The sequence below is a fragment of the Oncorhynchus nerka genome, linkage group LG16, assembly GCF_034236695.1.
Source record: "Oncorhynchus nerka isolate Pitt River linkage group LG16, Oner_Uvic_2.0, whole genome shotgun sequence".
NCBI classification, from domain to species: Eukaryota; Metazoa; Chordata; class Actinopteri; order Salmoniformes; family Salmonidae; genus Oncorhynchus; species Oncorhynchus nerka.
Window position 1 is genome coordinate 20,881,825 of NC_088411.1, and position 18,946 is coordinate 20,900,770.

General features: G+C 42.9%; 4 protein-coding genes across 5 annotated transcripts in view; 3 read left to right on the forward strand and 1 right to left on the reverse strand.

Annotated features, from left to right (window-relative positions):
- LOC115144485 (delphilin-like) overlaps nucleotides 1–9,810 on the reverse strand; it is a 41,760-nt gene extending 31,950 nt beyond the window's left edge. Inside the window, 1 exon segment of the mRNA XM_065002502.1 lies at nucleotides 9,774–9,810. Coding sequence (XP_064858574.1) covers nucleotides 9,774–9,795 — 22 coding nt within the window. The 5' untranslated portion in view covers nucleotides 9,796–9,810.
- zdhhc4 (zinc finger DHHC-type palmitoyltransferase 4) lies at nucleotides 1,835–9,161 on the forward strand. Of its 2 annotated transcripts, XM_029685062.2 has the most exons (7): nucleotides 1,835–2,120; nucleotides 2,600–2,733; nucleotides 2,864–2,937; nucleotides 6,978–7,156; nucleotides 7,379–7,504; nucleotides 7,725–7,969; nucleotides 8,713–9,161. In XM_029685062.2, the coding sequence occupies exons 2-7, from the start codon at nucleotides 2,611–2,613 to the stop codon at nucleotides 9,007–9,009; spliced, it is 1,044 nt and encodes a 347-aa protein (XP_029540922.1). In that variant the 5' UTR covers nucleotides 1,835–2,120; nucleotides 2,600–2,610; the 3' UTR covers nucleotides 9,010–9,161. The 2 variants fall into 2 exon arrangements, with proteins under 2 accessions (XP_029540922.1, XP_029540923.1); XM_029685063.2 differs by lacking the exon at nucleotides 2,600–2,733.
- Nucleotides 9,811–11,288: 1,478 nt separating the features above from the next.
- pgp (phosphoglycolate phosphatase) lies at nucleotides 11,289–13,970 on the forward strand. Its single transcript, XM_029685065.2, has 2 exons — nucleotides 11,289–12,174; nucleotides 12,477–13,970. Exons 1-2 carry the CDS (start codon nucleotides 11,580–11,582, stop codon nucleotides 12,800–12,802), a joined length of 921 nt encoding a protein of 306 aa, XP_029540925.1. The 5' UTR covers nucleotides 11,289–11,579; the 3' UTR covers nucleotides 12,803–13,970.
- A 271-nt stretch (nucleotides 13,971–14,241) lies between these two features.
- On the forward strand, nucleotides 14,242–18,906 carry bricd5 (BRICHOS domain containing 5). Its single transcript, XM_029685067.2, has 6 exons — nucleotides 14,242–14,455; nucleotides 15,078–15,209; nucleotides 15,420–15,560; nucleotides 15,733–15,840; nucleotides 17,502–17,646; nucleotides 18,388–18,906. The coding sequence occupies exons 1-6, from the start codon at nucleotides 14,399–14,401 to the stop codon at nucleotides 18,480–18,482; spliced, it is 678 nt and encodes a 225-aa protein (XP_029540927.1). The 5' UTR covers nucleotides 14,242–14,398; the 3' UTR covers nucleotides 18,483–18,906.
- The last annotated feature ends 40 nt before the right edge of the window (nucleotides 18,907–18,946 follow it).

The following is an 18,946-nucleotide window of genomic DNA, read 5'->3' on the forward strand; positions in this document are numbered from 1 at the left end:
GTAACATGAGAGCAGGGCCTGTTTGAAAATGCAGGCAAAGCCCAGCAACCAGATCCAACAGCTTGTGTCATCATGGTGTATTTTGTTTTGTGTGCAACTGAGGAGCAGGTGCACAATATTGAAATGGGGTAAAATGGTGACCATTTCTACTTATTCATGAATTTTCAATGTGTAGTCAATTTGCAAAAAGCTTGAGTTAATGTAAAGTCAAACAAGTCTAACGCATTTTAGTCTAACTGAATTGAATTTAGGAACTTGACTGTAAATGACTAACAACAAACCTTGCCATGCATAACATAAAATATCAATCATGAATTACTTATAATGTATCCATTTGTTTACAATGTGTCGAGTAACAGTCCATCATAACCCGAGAAGCAACACTAAGGTTTTTTGACGTCACACCAGCAACAGCTGTGCTAATCGTCCCAGAGGTTATAGAGCAATGGAAGATGTTCTGAGAAACAAGGGACTTTTTGGTAGCTTGAGTCCTGTGGGTTGTGAATATGGAGGTCGAGAACGGGAGGTGGATAGGTGTCAAGTACAAAAATGGAAAACAGTATTTCAGTAGCTTTGAAGAAAGCGGAAAAGTTGAAGAAACAAAAGGGGAAAAACCTGGGACAAGAGAGGATGTTGAGAGAGAAGTACAAAAATGGAAAAACGTAATTTAGTAGCTCAGAACTTGAGACTGATGAGAGTGACATAGAGTTTGATGGAGGAGCGGATTCGGAGCTGCAAGGTTTTGAGTTTGATATGCCTGTGAAGAGTGGGAAGAAAGGAAAGGATGACAGAGATGTTTCTTTCCCAGTAGGAGTGAGATTTTTTTTGTAGAGAATGGATCCTTGCCTTCTGACTGATCCATATCTTGTGTCAGGTTGGGTGAAGAAGAGTTTGGGGACTGTTGAGTCAGTGAAAGTAAATTGAAGTGGACTCGTGATGATTTTTTCTTCCGTACAGACAGAGCAGGCGCTCTGCACCACACACACGCCTAGGGACAAGAACTGTGACTTGCTTTGATCTCTCGAGCAGGGCACTGTTGAAAGGAGTGATAACTGGGGTGGTGTTAAGGATTGAGGAGGATCAACTAAAATGGAAGACTCCCGGTGTCTGTGACTGCACGCAGTTTGGTGTGAAGCAGACCCGGTGGAGTGCGTGGTGAAACAGAGAAGACACTGTCTGTCCTGTTAAGTTTTGATGCTGAGTCTTTACCCGACAAAGTCCAGTTAGGATGTGTCAGTTATCCCATGAGAGCTTTTGTCCTGAACGCAATATGGTGTTTTAGGTGCCAAGCTTATGGTCATGTTGCAGCAGTGTGTAGGGGGAGATTCCTAGATGTGAGAAGTGTGCAGGAGGGCCTGAGACAAAAGAATGTGTAGTATCGGTGGAAAAATGTGTGTGTTAACTGTAGGGGACCCATAGTGTTGGAGATTAGAAGTGTCTGGTGAGAGAAAGACAGGTTGAGGTTGCCAGGATCAGCTCAGTGTCATATGCTGAGGCAGTAAAGAGAGTAGTAGAGGAAGATGGGTCCAGGGCGAGCGATCCTAAGAGGCTCCCTTGTGAGTAGGCAGAGGCTAATAGAGAGTGAGAGGAATAACATGTGCTTCAGAAAGGTTGGTTTATTAAGGTTGGTGTCCTCCCAGGTAGCCGGGCTGGTGTAGGATCAGATAGGGCCAAGTAGTGGAATAGTGGTGAGGTTTTAATAGGTGTAGGGTTAGTTGACAGGGCAATTATTCTTCCCTTTTCGCCGGCCTAACACTACAGTACAATAGGTGGCGGTATATGTACCTCTCGGTTGCGATCTGCCAATTCAAATTTAAAGTAGTAGAAGAACAGCTGCGCTATAAAAAAAATGTTAGAAACGTTAGCCACATGCTACGGAAGTTTTCCATTTTGTATCGCAAAGTATAATGGATTTATAGTCCAGTTGGGAGCGGTAATGCGACATATTGGATGCCTACCGCTGTTAAACTCCACCGATCTGACCGATGAAGAAGAAGAATGCTAGGGAAGTGAAGACACACACGCCGTGCAAGAGAATGGTCCAAGGAAGTTAATGAAGTTTACCGCAACGCTAGTTAAGGCACACATTTAAATGATGAATTGTACATCCCACAAAGAGGGTAAGTAACAAGGTGACTCGATTAAGTCATGATTAGATAAGTAGTTAACTCTCAGCTACTGTTCAACTAGGCTAGCTATGGCAGTGAAATGTGGAAGGAAGGAAGCAGGCTAGCTAGTTAACCTGTCTTTGCTAACCAACCTGAGCACCTGCGTCTTTTAACATTAGCAAAGGTCTAGTGTTATTCGTTATCATCGAATAACACTAATAATTACATCTACTTACACTACGATGATAAGTTAACTAGCTAACGTTAGTTATTTGTGTAACTCTGTGTCGTTGTATGTGTCGAACTGCTTTGCTTTATCTTGGCCAGGTCGCAATTGTAAATGAGAACTTGTTCTCAACTTGCTTACCTGGTTAAATAAAGGTGAAATAAAAAAAAATAAAAAAAATTCTAGTCAGTCAGTGCTTGACAGCCAGTTATCTAACAGTAGGCAGTTTCCTACAATGTTCCTGACGTGTTTCCTACTCTGACAGGTTAATAACAAATGGATTTCCTCACACTATTTGCTATCTATGTGGGGGTTGTGCTGACCTGCATTGCCTTGGTTTGTAAATATTCTGGTCAGCAACAAACTCCTTTTGGTTTACTTTTCGACTCGGTGACAAAGGTAAGATAGACTGTATCAGAGTACGGCACTTCTCTAAACGTACACAAAGTGGTGCTATAGCGCCATTGTAATTATAGCCATAACCATAGAGATGTTCATCATGAAAGTATGCTCTTATTTTGTTTGACAGGTAATCGCACCTTGGACACCACTATGGCTTCAAAGCTTTACACAGAGGACGTTGCACATGCTATTTCATCAACGGTAAGTGAACAACCTGGAAATCACAACTTTAAAAAAAATTTTTTTTTAGGGCTGTCCCGAATAAAAACAGTATTCTGTTCTTTCAACCAATCGACTGGTTTAAAACGTGTAGTTTCCCATATATAGACACACCCTATGTGTTTTAATAAAACCAACAAGGCTATATGAAGTCTACTGAGCTTGTCTGACGCTTTAAGCACACTATGATTAAATAATTAAGACACACAAATGACTCAAGGGAGCCAGGGAGAGCCTAACCATAAGAAAAAAACATGTTCCCGAACTACCACCTCCCACTACTGCTGGACTTGGCAGATTTTGCCATTACTCTCTCAAAATCGTTGGAAATGGGCTACACCAGGGGTCAGCAATCTTCTACATTTGGAGTGCCAATTTATTTGACCATTTCTACTGATCTCCGTGCCAGTTATGATTTTCACATTTTCGTGGAACTGTTTCATTTGTTTTAAAATAAAGTATTCATATCGCAAAATCATTGTCATGTGTGATTAATAAAAATGCTATCTAATTGAAAATGAGGCTATACAAATCTAGAAGTAACTTCTTTTGACATTGCCAACTATGTAAAAAATAGCCTACATAAAAAAGCCAACAAATTAAAACATTGCAGCTTTCAGGTAGAACTTATCCCGATTTATCTTTTTTATAAATCACAGACCTGGCTGGGGTATCCTGGAAGGATATTGATCTCATCCCGTCAGTAGAGGATGCCTGGTTATTCTTTAAAAGTGCCTTCCTCACCATCTTAAATGAGCATGCCCCATTCAAGAAATGTAGAACCAGGAACAGATATAGCCCTTGGTTCACTCCAGACCTGACTGCCCTTAACCAACACAAAAACATCCTATGGCGTTCTGCATTAGCATCGAACAGCCCCCGTGATATGCAACTTTTCAGGGAAGCTAGAAACCAATATATACAGGCAGTTAGAAAAGCCAAGGCTAGTTTTTTCAAGCAGAAATTTGCTTCCTGCAACACAAACTCCAAAAAGTTCTGGGACACTAAAGTCCATGGAGAATAAGAGCACCTCCCAGCGGCCCACTGCACTGAAGTTAGGAAACACTCACCACCGATAAATCCACTATAATTGAGAATTTCAATAAGCATTTTTCTACGGCTGGCCATGCTTTCCACCTGGCTACCCCTACCCCGGTCAACAGCACTGCACCCCCCACAGCAACTCGCCCAAGCTTTCCCCATTTCTCCTTCTCCCAAATCCAGTCGGCTGATGTTCTGAAAGAGCTTCAAAATCTGGACCCCTACAAATCAGTCGGGCTAGACAATCTGGACCCTTTCTAAAATTATCTGCCGAAATTGTTGCCACCACTATTACTAGCCTGTTCAACCTCTCATTCGTGTCATCTGAGATTCCCAAAGATTGGAAAGCAGCTGCGGTCATCCCCCTCTTCAAAGGGGGGGACACTCTGGACCCAAACTGCTACAGACTTATCTCTATCCTACCCTGCCTTTTCTAAGGTCTTCGTAAGCCAAGTCAACAAACAGATTACCAACCATTTCAAATCCCACATACCTTCTCCGCTATGCAATCTGGTTTCAGTGCTGGTCATGGGTGCACCTCAGCCACGCTCAAGGTCCTAAACGATATCTTAACCGCCATTGATAAGAAACAATACTGTGCAGCCATATTCATTGACCTGGCCAAGGCTTTCGACTCTGTCAATCACCACATCCTCATCTGCAGACTCGACAGCCTTGGTTTCTCAAATGATTGCCTCGCCTGGTTGACCAACTACTTCTTTGATAGAGTTCAGTGTGTCAAATCGGAGGGTCTGTTGTCCGGGCCTCTGGCAGTCTATGGGGGTGCCACAGGGTTCAATTCTTGGACCGACTCTCTTCTCTGTATACATCAATGATGTCGCTCTTGCTGCTGGTGAGTCTCTGATCCACCTCTACGCAGACGACACCATTCTGTATACTTCCGGCCCTTCTTTGGACACTGTTAACAACCCTCCAGGCGAGCTTCAATGCCATACAACTGTCCTTCCGTGGCCTCCAATTGCTCTTAAATACAAGTAAAACTAAATGCATGCTCTTCAACCGATCGCTACCTGCCTGCCTGTCCAACATCACTACTCTGGACTGCTCGGACTTAGAATATGTGGACAACTACAAATACCTAGGTGTCTGGTTAGACTGTAAACTCTCCTTCCAGACTCGCATCAAACATCTCCAATCCAAAGTTAAATCAAGAATTGGCTTCCTATTTCGCAACAAAGCATCCTTCACTCATGCTGCCAAACATACCCTTATAAAACTGACCATCCTACCAATCCTCTACTTCGGCGATGTCATTTACAAAATAGCCTCCCAATACCCTACTCAACAAATTGGATGCAGTCTATCACAGTGCCATCCGTTTTGTCACCAAAGCCCCATATACTACCCACCACTGCAACCTGTATGCTCTCGTTGGCTGGCCCTCGCTTCATACTCGTCGCCAAACCCACTGGCTCCAGGCCATCTACAAGACCCTGCTAGGTAAAGTCCCCCCTTATCTCAGCTCACTGGTCACCATAGCAGCACCCACCTGTAGCACGCGCTCCAGCAGGTATCTCTCTGGTCACCCCCAAAACCAATTCTTCCTTTGGCCGCCTCTCCTTCCAGTTCTCTGCTGCCAATGACTGGAACGAACTACAAAAATCTCAAACTGGAAACACTTATCTCCCTCACTAGCTTTAAGCACCAGCTGTCAGAGCAGCTCACAGATTACTGTACCTGTACATAGCCCATCTATAATTTAGCCCAAACAACTACCTCTTTCCCTACTGTATTTATTTATTTAGCTCTTTTGCAACCCATTATTTCTAACTCTACTTTGCACATTCTTCCACTGAAAATCTACCATTCCAGTGTTTTACTTGCTATATTGTATTTACTTCGCCACCATGGCCTTTACCTCCCTTATCTCACCTCACTTGCTCACATTGTAGATAGACTTATTTTTCTACTGTATTACTGACTGTATGTTTGTTTTACTCCATGTGTAAATCTGTGTCGTTGTACGTGTCGAACTGCTTTGCTTTATCTTGGCCAGGTCGCAATTGTAAATGAGAACTTGTTCTCAACTTGCCTACCTGGTTAAATAAAGGTAAAATAAACATTGGTTATGCATGGCCTTTCTGCAAGGAACTTAAAACATTGTATCAACTTGGTCCATTAAGCCTTGCTAACAAACTTGCAACATTGTATAAAATATGTTGGACCCTCAGTTTCCCACACCAGTGAGCTCTGGACAGACAGCTGTAGGCTATTTGTACAAGGGATAATCATTCCAGGTAGGTCTATTATGACTTTTCCACCTGATAAGAGAATTACATTTTCTTTCTCTTTTACACCAAGTGGTTATCGCAAGGGAGAGGGAGAGCTGGAAAGATTGAGGAACTATTGTCATCCTCAATGGATGTAAAAAAAAATAATAATAGAAAAAATCAACTCAAAACAGGAAGTTTTTTTTATTAAATATATATTTTTAGAAGCTCTACAGCTCATTAGTGGTGGTGAGTTAAGACAATCAGAAATACTATCAGATCCCCAATGGGCACATTTATAAGCCTACATTTGATAACTCGTAAATGGAATGAAACAAACCTAAACTTGTTTCTCACAAGTGTAGCCTGGTTGTGTGCTCTGCAAACAAAGGTGTCATTTGACAATAAGAATTGTAAAATAATAATATATTGACATTAACAGAAAATTACAGTAACTGAACAAACATTTGTAGATTAGAAATTATGGGAATTAAAGGGAAATGTACTACTGGTGTGCCATCCCCGCAATCTCTGCAATGGTTTAGTCCACAGGTGTCAATCGAGACATGGCAGAATTTAGTTGTTTTCTTTGCAACTTCCCGACTAAAAAATGATCGGTTGAACAACAGCCTGTCGACTAAATGGGGTCAACCCTAGTTTTGAAAATTGTTATATTGAATAGATTTTAAAAAATAAAATAAAAAAAAACACAATCCCTCTGATTAACTGTTTGCCATTGTCTCCTCATAGGAACAGAATGTTTATCTATCTCCATATCTTACTGGAGGGGGCCGTGTACACAGAGTTCACCTATGAGGTGTTTGGATACTGCAGGGACATGGACACCACTCTCTCCAGCCTATCAGTCCCTTATGTTCTACTGGTGGTCAAATCCTGCTTCTTCTACCTCTGCATTAGAAGGGAACCTGGTAAGTCAACTATAACACAGAGTAGGGCCTATTTGGTAGACAGAAAATCACAACATAATACATTATCTGAAGTGAACGTTCTGTAAAGTTTCCTCCTGAGGAATATCATGACACCTACTGAACAGGCTCCTGCTAGTACTTTTATAAACTCTTATGGATGCACATTGTATTGTGCAATACAATCCCACCATTAATATAATTAAGTACGCTCTTTCTCTGTAGGTACAGTTACAAAGAAGCGACATGCTGGTCAGCTCCAGGTATACCCATATGACAAGAGGATGTTCCACCCAGGAGTCTGCTGTCCAACGTGTCAGCTGGTCAAACCTGCTCGCTCAAAACACTGTAGTAAGTAGTACAGATTGGCCTTTGGCTTTTAGTCGCAGGCATTAGCTCTAATACTGTACCTCAATGTCTACTATATAGGCATAGTACAGTCTATAAACTATACTTCTCAGAACAGCATATAACATCCTAACATGCATTGTTACATAATAATGTATAACTGCTACTATTATTGTCTCTAAACTGTATTGAATAGCCAATGTGTTGCCCTTGTTTTGTCCAGGAGTCTGCAATAGGTGTGTGCAGCGCTTCGACCACCACTGTGTCTGGGTCAACAACTGCATCGGCGCTCAGAACACCCGGTACTTCCTTCTCTACCTGCTGAGTGTGTGTGCCATGGCAGCAGACATGGCACTACTGACGGTGGACATGTTACTGCACGCTGTGGTGCGGTCAGGCATCCTACAAGCCCGTTACATAGATGATGATGGGCAGCAGCAGCAGGCAGGGGTGCTCTTTGTCATACAGGTGAAAGACTGGACATACAGACACAATGATATCGGTGCCTGATGTTTACATGGAGTTAGTATTTCCTTCTGCCTGTTTAAACCCAGCAAGTCTGATTTAATTCATTTAAATATGAATGGCATGAATTAAATCCTATCTAGTTCCATTAATGTGCCACAGAAATCACTACACACTTTGTCTGTTTACAGATGTACTATTTTTTTTTTAAATATTTTAAATTCACTTCCCACATAGACTGAGTGTACAAAACATTAAGAACTCTTCCCTCAAGCCCATTTTCCCCTCAGAATAACCTCAATTCGGCAGGGCTTGGACTCTTCGACACCTTGTAGTAAGCGTTCCACAGGGATGCTGGCCCATGTTGACTCCAATGCTTCCCACAGGTTGGCTGGATGTCCTTTGGGTGGTGGACCATTCTTGATACACATGGAAAACTGTTGAGTGTGGAAAAACCCAGCAGCATTGCTGTTCTTGACACAAATCGGTGCGCCTAGCACCTACTTACATACCCCATTGAAAGGCACTTAAATATTTTGTTTAGCTGATTCACCCTCTGAATTGCACACATACACAATCCATGTCTCAAGGCTTAAAAATCCTTCTTTAAGCTGTCTCCTCCCATTCATCTACACTGATTTGAAGTGGATCATAGCTTTTACCTGGATTCACCTGGTCAGTCTCATGGAAAGAGCAGGTGTTAATGTTTTGTACACTCAGTGTATATTTCCTCTGCCTCTCCCCAGCACCTGTTCCTGACCTTCCCCAGGATCGTGTTTATGCTGGGCTTCCTGGTCTTCGTCTTCCTGCTCCTGGCAGGCTACACCATGTTCCACTCCTACCTAGCTCTGGTCAACCAGACCTCCAACGAGTGGTACAAGGGACGAGGGAATGTCTGCCAGCACTGCCACCCCTCACCTGACCACTTCTGTGGTCTGCCAGCCTCTGACCAGTCCAAAAGGTGGTTCTATAGTAGAGGGGTGCTTAGAAACCTGGGGGAGATATTTTTCCCCCTCCGCCCCGTGCAGAAAAAAGATAATTGAGTTCAACAGAGGCAGTTTATAGGCCCACTAGCTACAGTACTGAATGTTTGTCATTTGTATTTATTTTTTAAAATATATTGTTGTTGGTATGTGGATTTTGGGGGATCTTAAATATTTTTCTAACTGGCAATAAAGCTTCTGTATACACCTTTTCCCTGTTGTCTGTTCCTTGAGATGAATTTGCAGATGGTCTATGCCTATCAAGTTTAATTGTGTATTAGAGGAAGCAAGGATGCATATCATGCCTACAGGTAATTCATTTTCATTCAATGCTTGCTGTGTATACACACATGCATTTGGAGCTTTGCTCGCCTGTTGCACAACATAACCAGCCATCACCAACCATGTCTTGTGACATCTTGAGATGTTTTAAGACTAAAATGAAGACGTCTAAGACTGTCTTTAGACACGTCTTGGAGATATGTCTTGAGACTTTTTATTAGTTCTAAATACTAATCACTCACTCCAGAACTCATGCACATCCATAGCACAAATTGACCTGCACACCAAATCAAAGTAATCTAGATTTATTGACAAATAACAGAGGCAGAAGCAACAATAACTTGGTAAATATGTTATAGGGCTCCAAACTATCTTCAAGTCTTTACAGCCAGATTGTCATCTCTTGTTTGGGGATCTCGGAGCTTCTATTGCTTAATCTGCTGGAAAGTATGTAGTTATGTATCATTATAAATACAGCAACATCAATAACAATACTGCCTCTACCCTGCTATTTTCTTGTAACTTAATTCTGAATAGCTCACCTGAAGCAGAAAGCCCTACCATCCATGAGGGCTTAATGTTTGACACCAGATAGGACCCTAGTTGTATTCTATGTCCAGTCTGAAAATAGAATTGAGTCAGTTAAGCACTGTTCTCATGGGAAGAAATTAACATGACATGTCTTGTTCATTTTTGGATGCACTGCTCTCACTTGTATTTGCTGGGTGACCGTTTACCTTGATTGAGTTGGAGTTGTTGACATGTATTCCATCCTTCTATCCTGACAAAGGAGAAATAGGTCATGTTCATTACACAATAACTATTAAAGCACATGTAAAAACAAAAAGCAGATACAAGCATCCATTCATAATTTACCTCATCAGCATATCCATGCATAGAGGTTAGCACTCAGATAAATCCAGTCTACTCTGCAGCACGTGAGGTTGATCAAAAAAATCTAATCCACCAGCTATTTGGGCATTTTTTCATGTAACATTTAGATGTATTCTCTATTAAATAAAACTGCACCGAAAATACAATAACTGCAGTCAGCTGTTAGAGTAGATCAGCTTTGACTCAACATGTCTTGAAACATCTGTATATAATCAGATGGTGATGGCTGAGCTATCACCGAGGTTGAGACATTTGACATGATCCCTTCTCCTTTTTCTGATCCCGCATACGTTAACGGGCAACTGGAAAAAAAGTAACAACATGCCTTTCAGAGATATAACTAGCTAGCTACATCATTTTTTTACTATAATTGTTATGCTAGCTAATGACAGTTGTTAGCTACTAGATAGCTAACCAGAGTCTGCATAATATAAAACAAGATGTCATTAACATATTTCTTCATATGGACTAAATATTGTTTGGGCTAAACATACATTACATATTAAAATACTTTTGTAACAGTTTGTAAATCCTCCAGGTCGTTTGTGAGTCTTGCATCATCTGTCAGTTGACTGAAGAATGATCCGCGAATTTGAAATGTTCAACATTCCAAAATAAAATGTCTCAAGACATAACACTATTTTGCGTCCCAGAGCTGACAGGGGAGTATGAAGTGGATCCGCAAGGAACCTAGGTGGTGTGTTCGTAAATTGCGCTGTTGGCGTTCGTAAATTCAGAGCCACATTGGACGCTCTGACGGAGGAGTAGGTTTGATCCGAGCGTTCTGACCTCACAAGGGCAGTCAAGCACCCAGCTAACTGGCTTGACGGTGGCTAGGTGGCTAGTTGGCTAGCTGCTCCCAGACAGAAATGAGAGAACACCTCACTCTGACCATTTTACTCGCCCTAGCAGAGCTGCTTAGGCTGTTTTCATGTTATCCATACGTTTTTTGCCGACGTTTACTGACAATGGTCATATTCAACGTGTTGCACGTTTGTAAATGCATCCGTTATTCAGCACTCTTGCACACAGACGAGAGTGCTCTGAAATCGTACATAGCCAAAGTTAATTTACGAACGCACCCTTAACCTGTATATATTGAACCTAGCAAGGAACCCGGAAGAGGGCACATGGATGCTCCTGTCACTTTAAACCGGTGCGGAAGTGTGTTACAGTATGGATTTGATGCAATGATATAAGGTCAGGAAACTTCGCAATAAATCGTTATTGAAGACACCAAATGATTCAACTGCAAGATCAAACGAAATAGTACTCGTGCTTAAATTGAATGTCATATTTCTTCGGGGAGATTGTTCTCGTACATTTTTCGCTAAACGTCGTGGCTAGTCTGCAAGAAAGTGGTAGCATACAGTAGCTAGCCAGTTATTTTTGGACACTTGACTGATCGAGGAACAAGAGATACCAGTAGCTGACAGTACGCACACGTTTTCCCAATGGCTGTGTCAAAATGCACCCGGCTGAACGGTCCCTTAATAAAGCAAATGTTAGATTCTGTGGACAGTGTCCTCTTCGACTGTGATGGTGTCATCTGGCGAGGTGATCAGGCAATCCCTGGCGCCCCTGACGTTATCAACCTGCTCAAGAAGAATGGAAAGAAAGTGTTTTTCGTCACCAACAACAGCACTAAAACTAGAAAGATGTATGCAGACAAAATGGCATTGATGGGATTCAACGCAACTGAAGATGAAGTGTTTGGAACGGCGTACTGCTCTGCAATGTACCTAAAACATGTATCCAGACTACAGGGCAAAGTGTATCTCATAGGAAGCAATGCAATGAGGCAGGAACTAGAAAAGGTTGGGATCCAGCAGACCGGTGTGGGGCCTGATCCGATATCAGGTGTCCAGATCGATTGGGCAAACGTGCCCCTGGACCCTGAGGTGAAGGCTGTGGTTGTTGGGTTTGATGAGCACTTCAGTTACATGAAACTGAACAGAGCCCTGCAGTACCTCAACAACCCTGACTGTCTACTGGTGGGAACCAACACTGACACTAGACTGCCCCTGGAAGGAGGCAAAGCTGTCCCAGGTAAGTAGGATGTTGGCTGTGCAGAGACAACAGCTGGAGTATTAACCAACAAGACTGTGGTTACCGTACACATGGAGTGCACACCATCTGTGCCACAGGCCAGGCCTCTGTGGCATAGTCCGTAGCGCTCACATACAGGGAGGCTACATGAGTGCTGTGTTAATGATCTTTAGTAGCTTACAGCGAGCCAGTGTGATGCGATAACATGAGGGGTTTTCCACTGCCCCAAGTCAGATCTTTCATCTCTTACTGTATGTTTAAGCATGTGTCAACAACACTGAATGTCTTCCCCTCTCCACCAGGGACAGGCTGCATCCTGAAGGCTGTGGAGACCGCAGCCCAGCGCCAGGCCCAGACGGTGGGAAAGCCCAACCACTTCATGTACGACTGTGTGGCCAGCCAGTTCGGCCTGGACCGCACCCGCTGCCTCATGGTGGGGGACCGGTTGGACACGGACATCCTGCTAGGGTCCAACTGTGGCCTGAAGACCCTGCTGACCCTGACCGGGGTGTCCACTGTGGCCGACGCTGAGGCCCATCAGGAGAGTGGCTGTCCAAAACGCCTTGGGATGGTGCCTGACTACTACGTAGAGAGTATTGCAGAACTCCTGCCTGCTCTACAAGGATAACCAGTTGTGGAACCAGTGTGGGGTGTGGAAAAGAAAAATAGGTTTTTATCTCAATGAGACTTTAGCCTTGATAGATGATAATTAGATTAATATTGACTAATTATAAAGGACCGTTAAGGACTGTGTGCGTCTGAAAACCCAGGCTTGTTTCCGGATTACGGATGTGAAAATTCAGGAAGGTACAGAGAGTTAATCAACTGCTTCGATTATACTAAGACTGCAACAAAACAAACCTATATTAAAGTTATTTTAACTACAGTATGCTATGGCTGAATATGTATATTCAAGATATACAGCCGGTGTAGCCGACTCCTCATGGAGAGCTACTGGGTGTGCAAGCCTTTGTTCCAGCCCTGCTGTAATGCACCACATAGATTCAGCAGCAAAAGAGGAAAGGAATAGTAGGGCTGGAACAAAAGCCTGCCCAGCACACCCAGTAGCTCTCCAGGACGAGGGTTAGCCACTCCTGATTTCCAGTGTTGATAAATGGATTTCACATTATTTTTTCAAAAGAGTTGTTCAGGAAATGGTAGTGAAGTATGTGCTGTGTGTTTGGGTGAAAAGGAAGAAGGGCTATGCAAGGCCTGTGTTCTTTGCTCAATATCCCTCTGTAGCAATGATCTCAAACACAGTCGGAGGAAATGTGTACACACTCCTTTTGGGTATTTCCCTCATCTGTGTGCATACATTTAAAATCACGTCACTCAATATTTATCTAAAGCAGAGGGCTATGCAGAAATACAGTAAAGTGGAGTGCACTGACAATTCATCAGGAATTATATATCTTATGTTGTCCACTCTCATTCACTGTACCAATGCTGTGTCTATTGTCATTTACATTACCCATTCACGTGAGGAAGTATACATAAACTGGGTTATACTCTTATTGTATCCTGATGTATTGTACATGTAAAAATATAACTTCCTTTTGTTCCCATTCAATTAGAAGGTTAGGGTTTTGCGCAATAATCAATGATCTTGTTAAGTGTGTTTTAATGTAACATAATGTCAGTCTTCTTAGTAACTGTCTATAATACGTTAGATTGTCTGTACTGCCAATACAATAATCAAACTACTGTATCATCCTCTGTCCTTGACAACAGTATTCACCTTGACTCAAGTCAATCAAACACTGATAAAAAATAAACATACCTTTTCCAAAATTAAAGGCTTCCCTGTGGATTGTGTCAACTTCAACACAGCGGGCTGTGCTGGACCCTGGTGTTATTAACACAGAAGCTCTTAAAGTCACCTTGGCCTTTCATCGACTGGACGGTCCTTCAGTCCATTCCTCATATCACCCTGCCATGGCCGATGACCGAGCCTGTCCACAGAGGTGAGTTTGTCTCACCCCTTTGTCCATTGTCTAAGGTGAGGGTAGCCGGCCAAAGGTTTGGACTGTCACGTGTGTGTCTGTGTGAGGGGGAGGTAGGCGAGGAGAGGGGGAGACAGGTCTACAGAGAGCGAGAGAGAGAAGTTGGCCAGGTGTATCGCAGAGCGTCTCACTCGGTGCTGGTCATGACCGCAGCTCGATGCAGATAGGTGAGAAAAGAAGGGTGAAGTCGGAGTGAGAGAAGAGAAGTCACCGGACACAGGATGGTGAGGTGTTGGAAACGTTCAGAAACCACCGGGTTGGAGGATTCACAACGCATGGTAGGAGTGGGACTCATCTGTACCTTGCTCAGTGGTGGCTTAAATGATCTGTGGCAAATGTCTGATTTTTTTTTTATTAGCCTCAATGATTTTGTTGCTCTTGGAAAAGTTATTTTCATACAGATAGAAAGACTAAGTTGTGGTAATGTTATTTGTGCAACACTCACAGAGCAGGGTCCCCAACTGGCGGCTTTATTTGGCACCCCAAGTTTTCTGAGCAAAAAATACCAGGAAATCAGCTCCAAGTGATTGAAATTTTGGAAATCTTTTCCCAAGTATTCCCAAGCATTATATAGAGAGAGACATGATTGTATACAAATGTAAGCAAGGTTTGAAATGATTATGTTTTAGTTAAATATATCTGTTTGGGCTTGCGGTCAATTTGAAGTCTACAAATTATTTGTCATTATGTTCCGCCCCCCTGACTATTTGCTCAAGAAAAAAATCCTCCCCCGGCTGAATCCAGTTGATCACTGTCATAGAGTATAGTGTTCCATTCTATTTCAGTTTTAACAAACTTGTTGAAGTCAACAATGTTGTTGAATCCAGAAACAGTCAGACACTCACCCAGACAAGTGGCTATGTAGATTGTGATATGCTGTTGTTGTGTATGTCTCCTCAGGACGAGGGTCCAACAGTGTCCTGCCAGTTCCCACACAAGGCATTCTGGGTGACCCTCAGTGCCACTCTCCTCCTGGTCATCATCGCCCTCGGTGTCAGGGGGCATCTATGGGTCAGACAGCCCGACGCACAGGTGGGAGACACAACTCTCACCTGATTCACCTGTCGGGAACACGTTGCTTTGTATTTGGCATTAAAACTGTGAGGTGTTGTAGCCCAATCTAACGTAGATGCACACATGACTGTGGTTGATGTACAAAATATTCGCTCACACTTGTACAATCACAATGTTGATGATGAGTTTACATTGAGTAAACCTATCCCTCTACTGTGGTCCTTACAGGTTGTCAGAATCACAGTTCCGGATCTGACTGGAACCCTGATCAAACAATCAGCATTGGTGGACAAGCACAACGACCTGGTGACCTATACTGTGACCTCACCGGCCAACCACACATCCACCGTGCTCTTTGACGTCAAACATGTAAGAAGCAGACCTGTTCAAAGTGTATTGAACTGAGGCAAGCTGCACCTTTCTGTTTCCTTGTTCCACATTGTTGCATTGTAAAAGGCTGGTTGTCTAGAAACAGATTCCCATGCTAGAACTGAGCTTCAATGGGTGCTGAACTGACATTGTGTTATGTTTGTTTGTGCAGGGTTTGATATGTTACAAACCTATGAACCAGGAGAATTGCTACCTGAGTAAGATGGAGAAATCTGACTATGAAAACATGCAGTCCCTTCTCCAGCAGTCAATGCAAACGGTAAAGATGTTTCACCTTTCTAACATATAACAGTGTATGAAATATACTATTTTGGATTTCACTTTATATGAGCCTGTTACCATGCAAAGGAAATATGTCACATAGGGACTTATTGGCATGGCAACAACTAAAGAGTACGCAGAAACACCCTACTGTGTCAGCCGGCTCTCAGTTGAGGGTGCCCTGTTACCTTACACTGTTGCTAATGTGTGAGTTGGCAGTGGGGGTGGATAATTGTAAGTGACTCATAGCTTAGTGCCATCTCTGTCTCACTCCATGGCCAGCCAGACCCTATTGGAGTTAGAAGTGTTGATTTTAGCATCCCTCTCCTCTCCCTGTCCAGAGAACGAGTGGGAGGTAATAGGCCGAATAAGGCCTTAAATGTTTATAGTGTAGTGTCTCTCCAGGACTGAATTCCTCAGGGCATCTGATCCTCCTAGACCTCTCTCTTCCCTGGATCCCCTTACAGGTTGGGACAGCAGTGAGGCTCAGATCTGCACAATGGCCACTCTGTCTGGGGACTACTGGGTTTGTTAAGGCTTCACTGGGCTGGAGAAAGTGGTGAAACTATGGTTGGTTAGCGAGGGAAGGGCCAGTCCTACAGTGGACATCTTTAATGAGGTGTGATTTTTTTGCTATGTTTGGTCAATGTCAATGGTCATTGAAGAACGGATGGGTTGCTTTTCTGCTGTGGTACTGTGTATCTACAGGGCCATGTCCATATCTACCAGTGCTGGGTATTTGTTAGTTATTTTATTTTGAGGCCCATTAGCGTTTTACTTTATGAGTCGATTACTTGCTCATATCAGATTGAATCATGGTTATCAGGGCCTAGGATAATTCATTTATTCACAAGAGCTGGTGTATGATTACTCATGTCATTAGTTAATTACCAGTTCATTACCCCACAGTTATGGGCCATTGTGCAGCTGGACTCATTCAATCATTAAGTGGTTGTACAGACTTAAGTTGCATATAAACTCAAAAGAGAAATATGCCACGAATGCCAAAATCCCAAGTGTTTTATCCTTTTCTCATGCTATCTGATAGAAACATAGTCGTTTGTGTTTGTGTTTGAGTTCGGACTCTCACGGTATTAAGTATCTCGTAGAACTATACTTCAGCACGAGAACCACCCACTGATTGTGGTCATTAAGTGTCTGATTTAATGGATAGACTTCATCCACATAGAAAAGGCTGGGCCTTTCTGAGAGCAAAATATCTGTTCTGCAGCATAATGCTCTTAAGAGTGGAGGGAATCGGACTGTTAGAAGGCTCGCTCAGGCATAACGGCACTTTAAGTGGTCCCTATCGGACTCATCACCAGTGTAAATGGTGCAATTACTAAATGGCCATTGTGCCAAATGAGAGAGACCAGAGTTCAGCTGAGAATGATGCAGGGTTGAGTGTATAACCTGGCATAGGCCACTGAAGTGATCTAATAGAGACACTGCTCTATAATGGCAGCTTGAGTTTCAGGTCTGCCAAAGCACACTGTTCTATCCTTATATATAATCTTAATTGACACAACTTGTATTTGTTGTTAGAAAAACCACTGAGGTGACCTCACAAGCAGTGTAATCATAATTCCTCTTTTGCTGTCCCTTTAGCTTGCTCTCATCATTCATAATCCCGAGACAAATGTGTTCTTCTTCTGCCAGGAGGTGTTGTTGGGGAATGAGACCCAGAGACAGACAGAGTTCCTGGGGGTGATGGGGGGCAGTCAGGTTGATGTGTCCACCCTGGAGGAGCCTCTACAGGCCCTGTGTCGACACAGCTCCATCCACTGGACCAGGAGACAAGACGGTGAGCGTACCCTTCACATTTATAGCTACATGCTAAATACACATTCACACAATGATGTACATTTATGTAACTGTGGACTGTTTTATTTTAAAGTGGGTCCAATTTTATATTCAATTCTGGGATAAATCAATAGTCATATTTCATACAAAGGAAAGACCAGGGGCTCTTTTGTAAAACAAGTTCCTCAGACTGAGGGAGAGCTTGCTCCCTGTGTCTTTGTGTGTTGGCAGCTCTTTCCAGAATAGGGCAGTGAGAAACATAATCCTAAACTACTGTGCTGTGTGACCTTTGCAGTGTCGCAGCAGTAAACTTAGACTGTTACTCAAGTATTTTACTGGGTGACTTTTACTTGACATTTTCTAGTAAGTTATCTTTACTTTTACTCAAGTATGACAATTGAGTACTTTTTTCATCACTACAAAACCCCAAAGTATGCAAGCCAACTACCATCTGTTAATGGAACCGTATTTCCAGTTTTACTCACCTGGGGATTCAGAGTAGCCATCAGTGCTCTCTGCTATAGTACGGGTTAGATATTGCACTGGTGATCTTCCTGCTACAGTTAGTTAGCATAATGCTAAATTGAAGTGCTGTGTGACCTTTGCAGTGTGCCAGAAGTAAATAAGAAGCACAACCTTTAGGCTGAACTCACTGCTATTTTTACTTTACGCCACTTGGGTTTTGTTGGTCTTCGCTACCAAACTGCCTGTTTAGTAACAAACCCTCTCTCTCTCTCTGAAGGTCCAGGTAAACAGCGTCTGGTCTACTTCTGTATTGACATCTGCTTCCCTAGTAACATCTGTGTGTCTGTCTGCTTCTACTACCTGCCGGAGTGACCTGCCATCATCCCACTCTCAGGCAGCACATACCAACGCTGATCAGGGAAACAAAGTGATCCTTCTCATCCCTGCTAATTCGCCGGCTGCAGAAAAAAAAGTATTTGAATACAACCGGGGAACAGCAGCCAGCTTTGACTCAATACTGCAGCTACCTTAGTCCCTTCTAAGCTTTCGCCCCAGTCCTTTCCATTCCGAGGGACGGAAACAAGCTGTCAAGTTTATCTGCAGACTCCCCTCGTCACCCTCCCTTCATGTTTAATAATACCTTCCCTTGTGGCAGTTTTGGAGAGTATAAGAGTTTTGTGCTTGTTATTTCCTGTACTGCAACCCACAGCAGATGAGTCATTGTGTGTAACCATTCCCGTTTATTGGATTGTGTTAAAATGACTTGATCCCTCCAATAAAGAACAGTTGTGTAAAATACGGATTGTCTCTTTTACTATAGAGAAGGGAAATAGAAT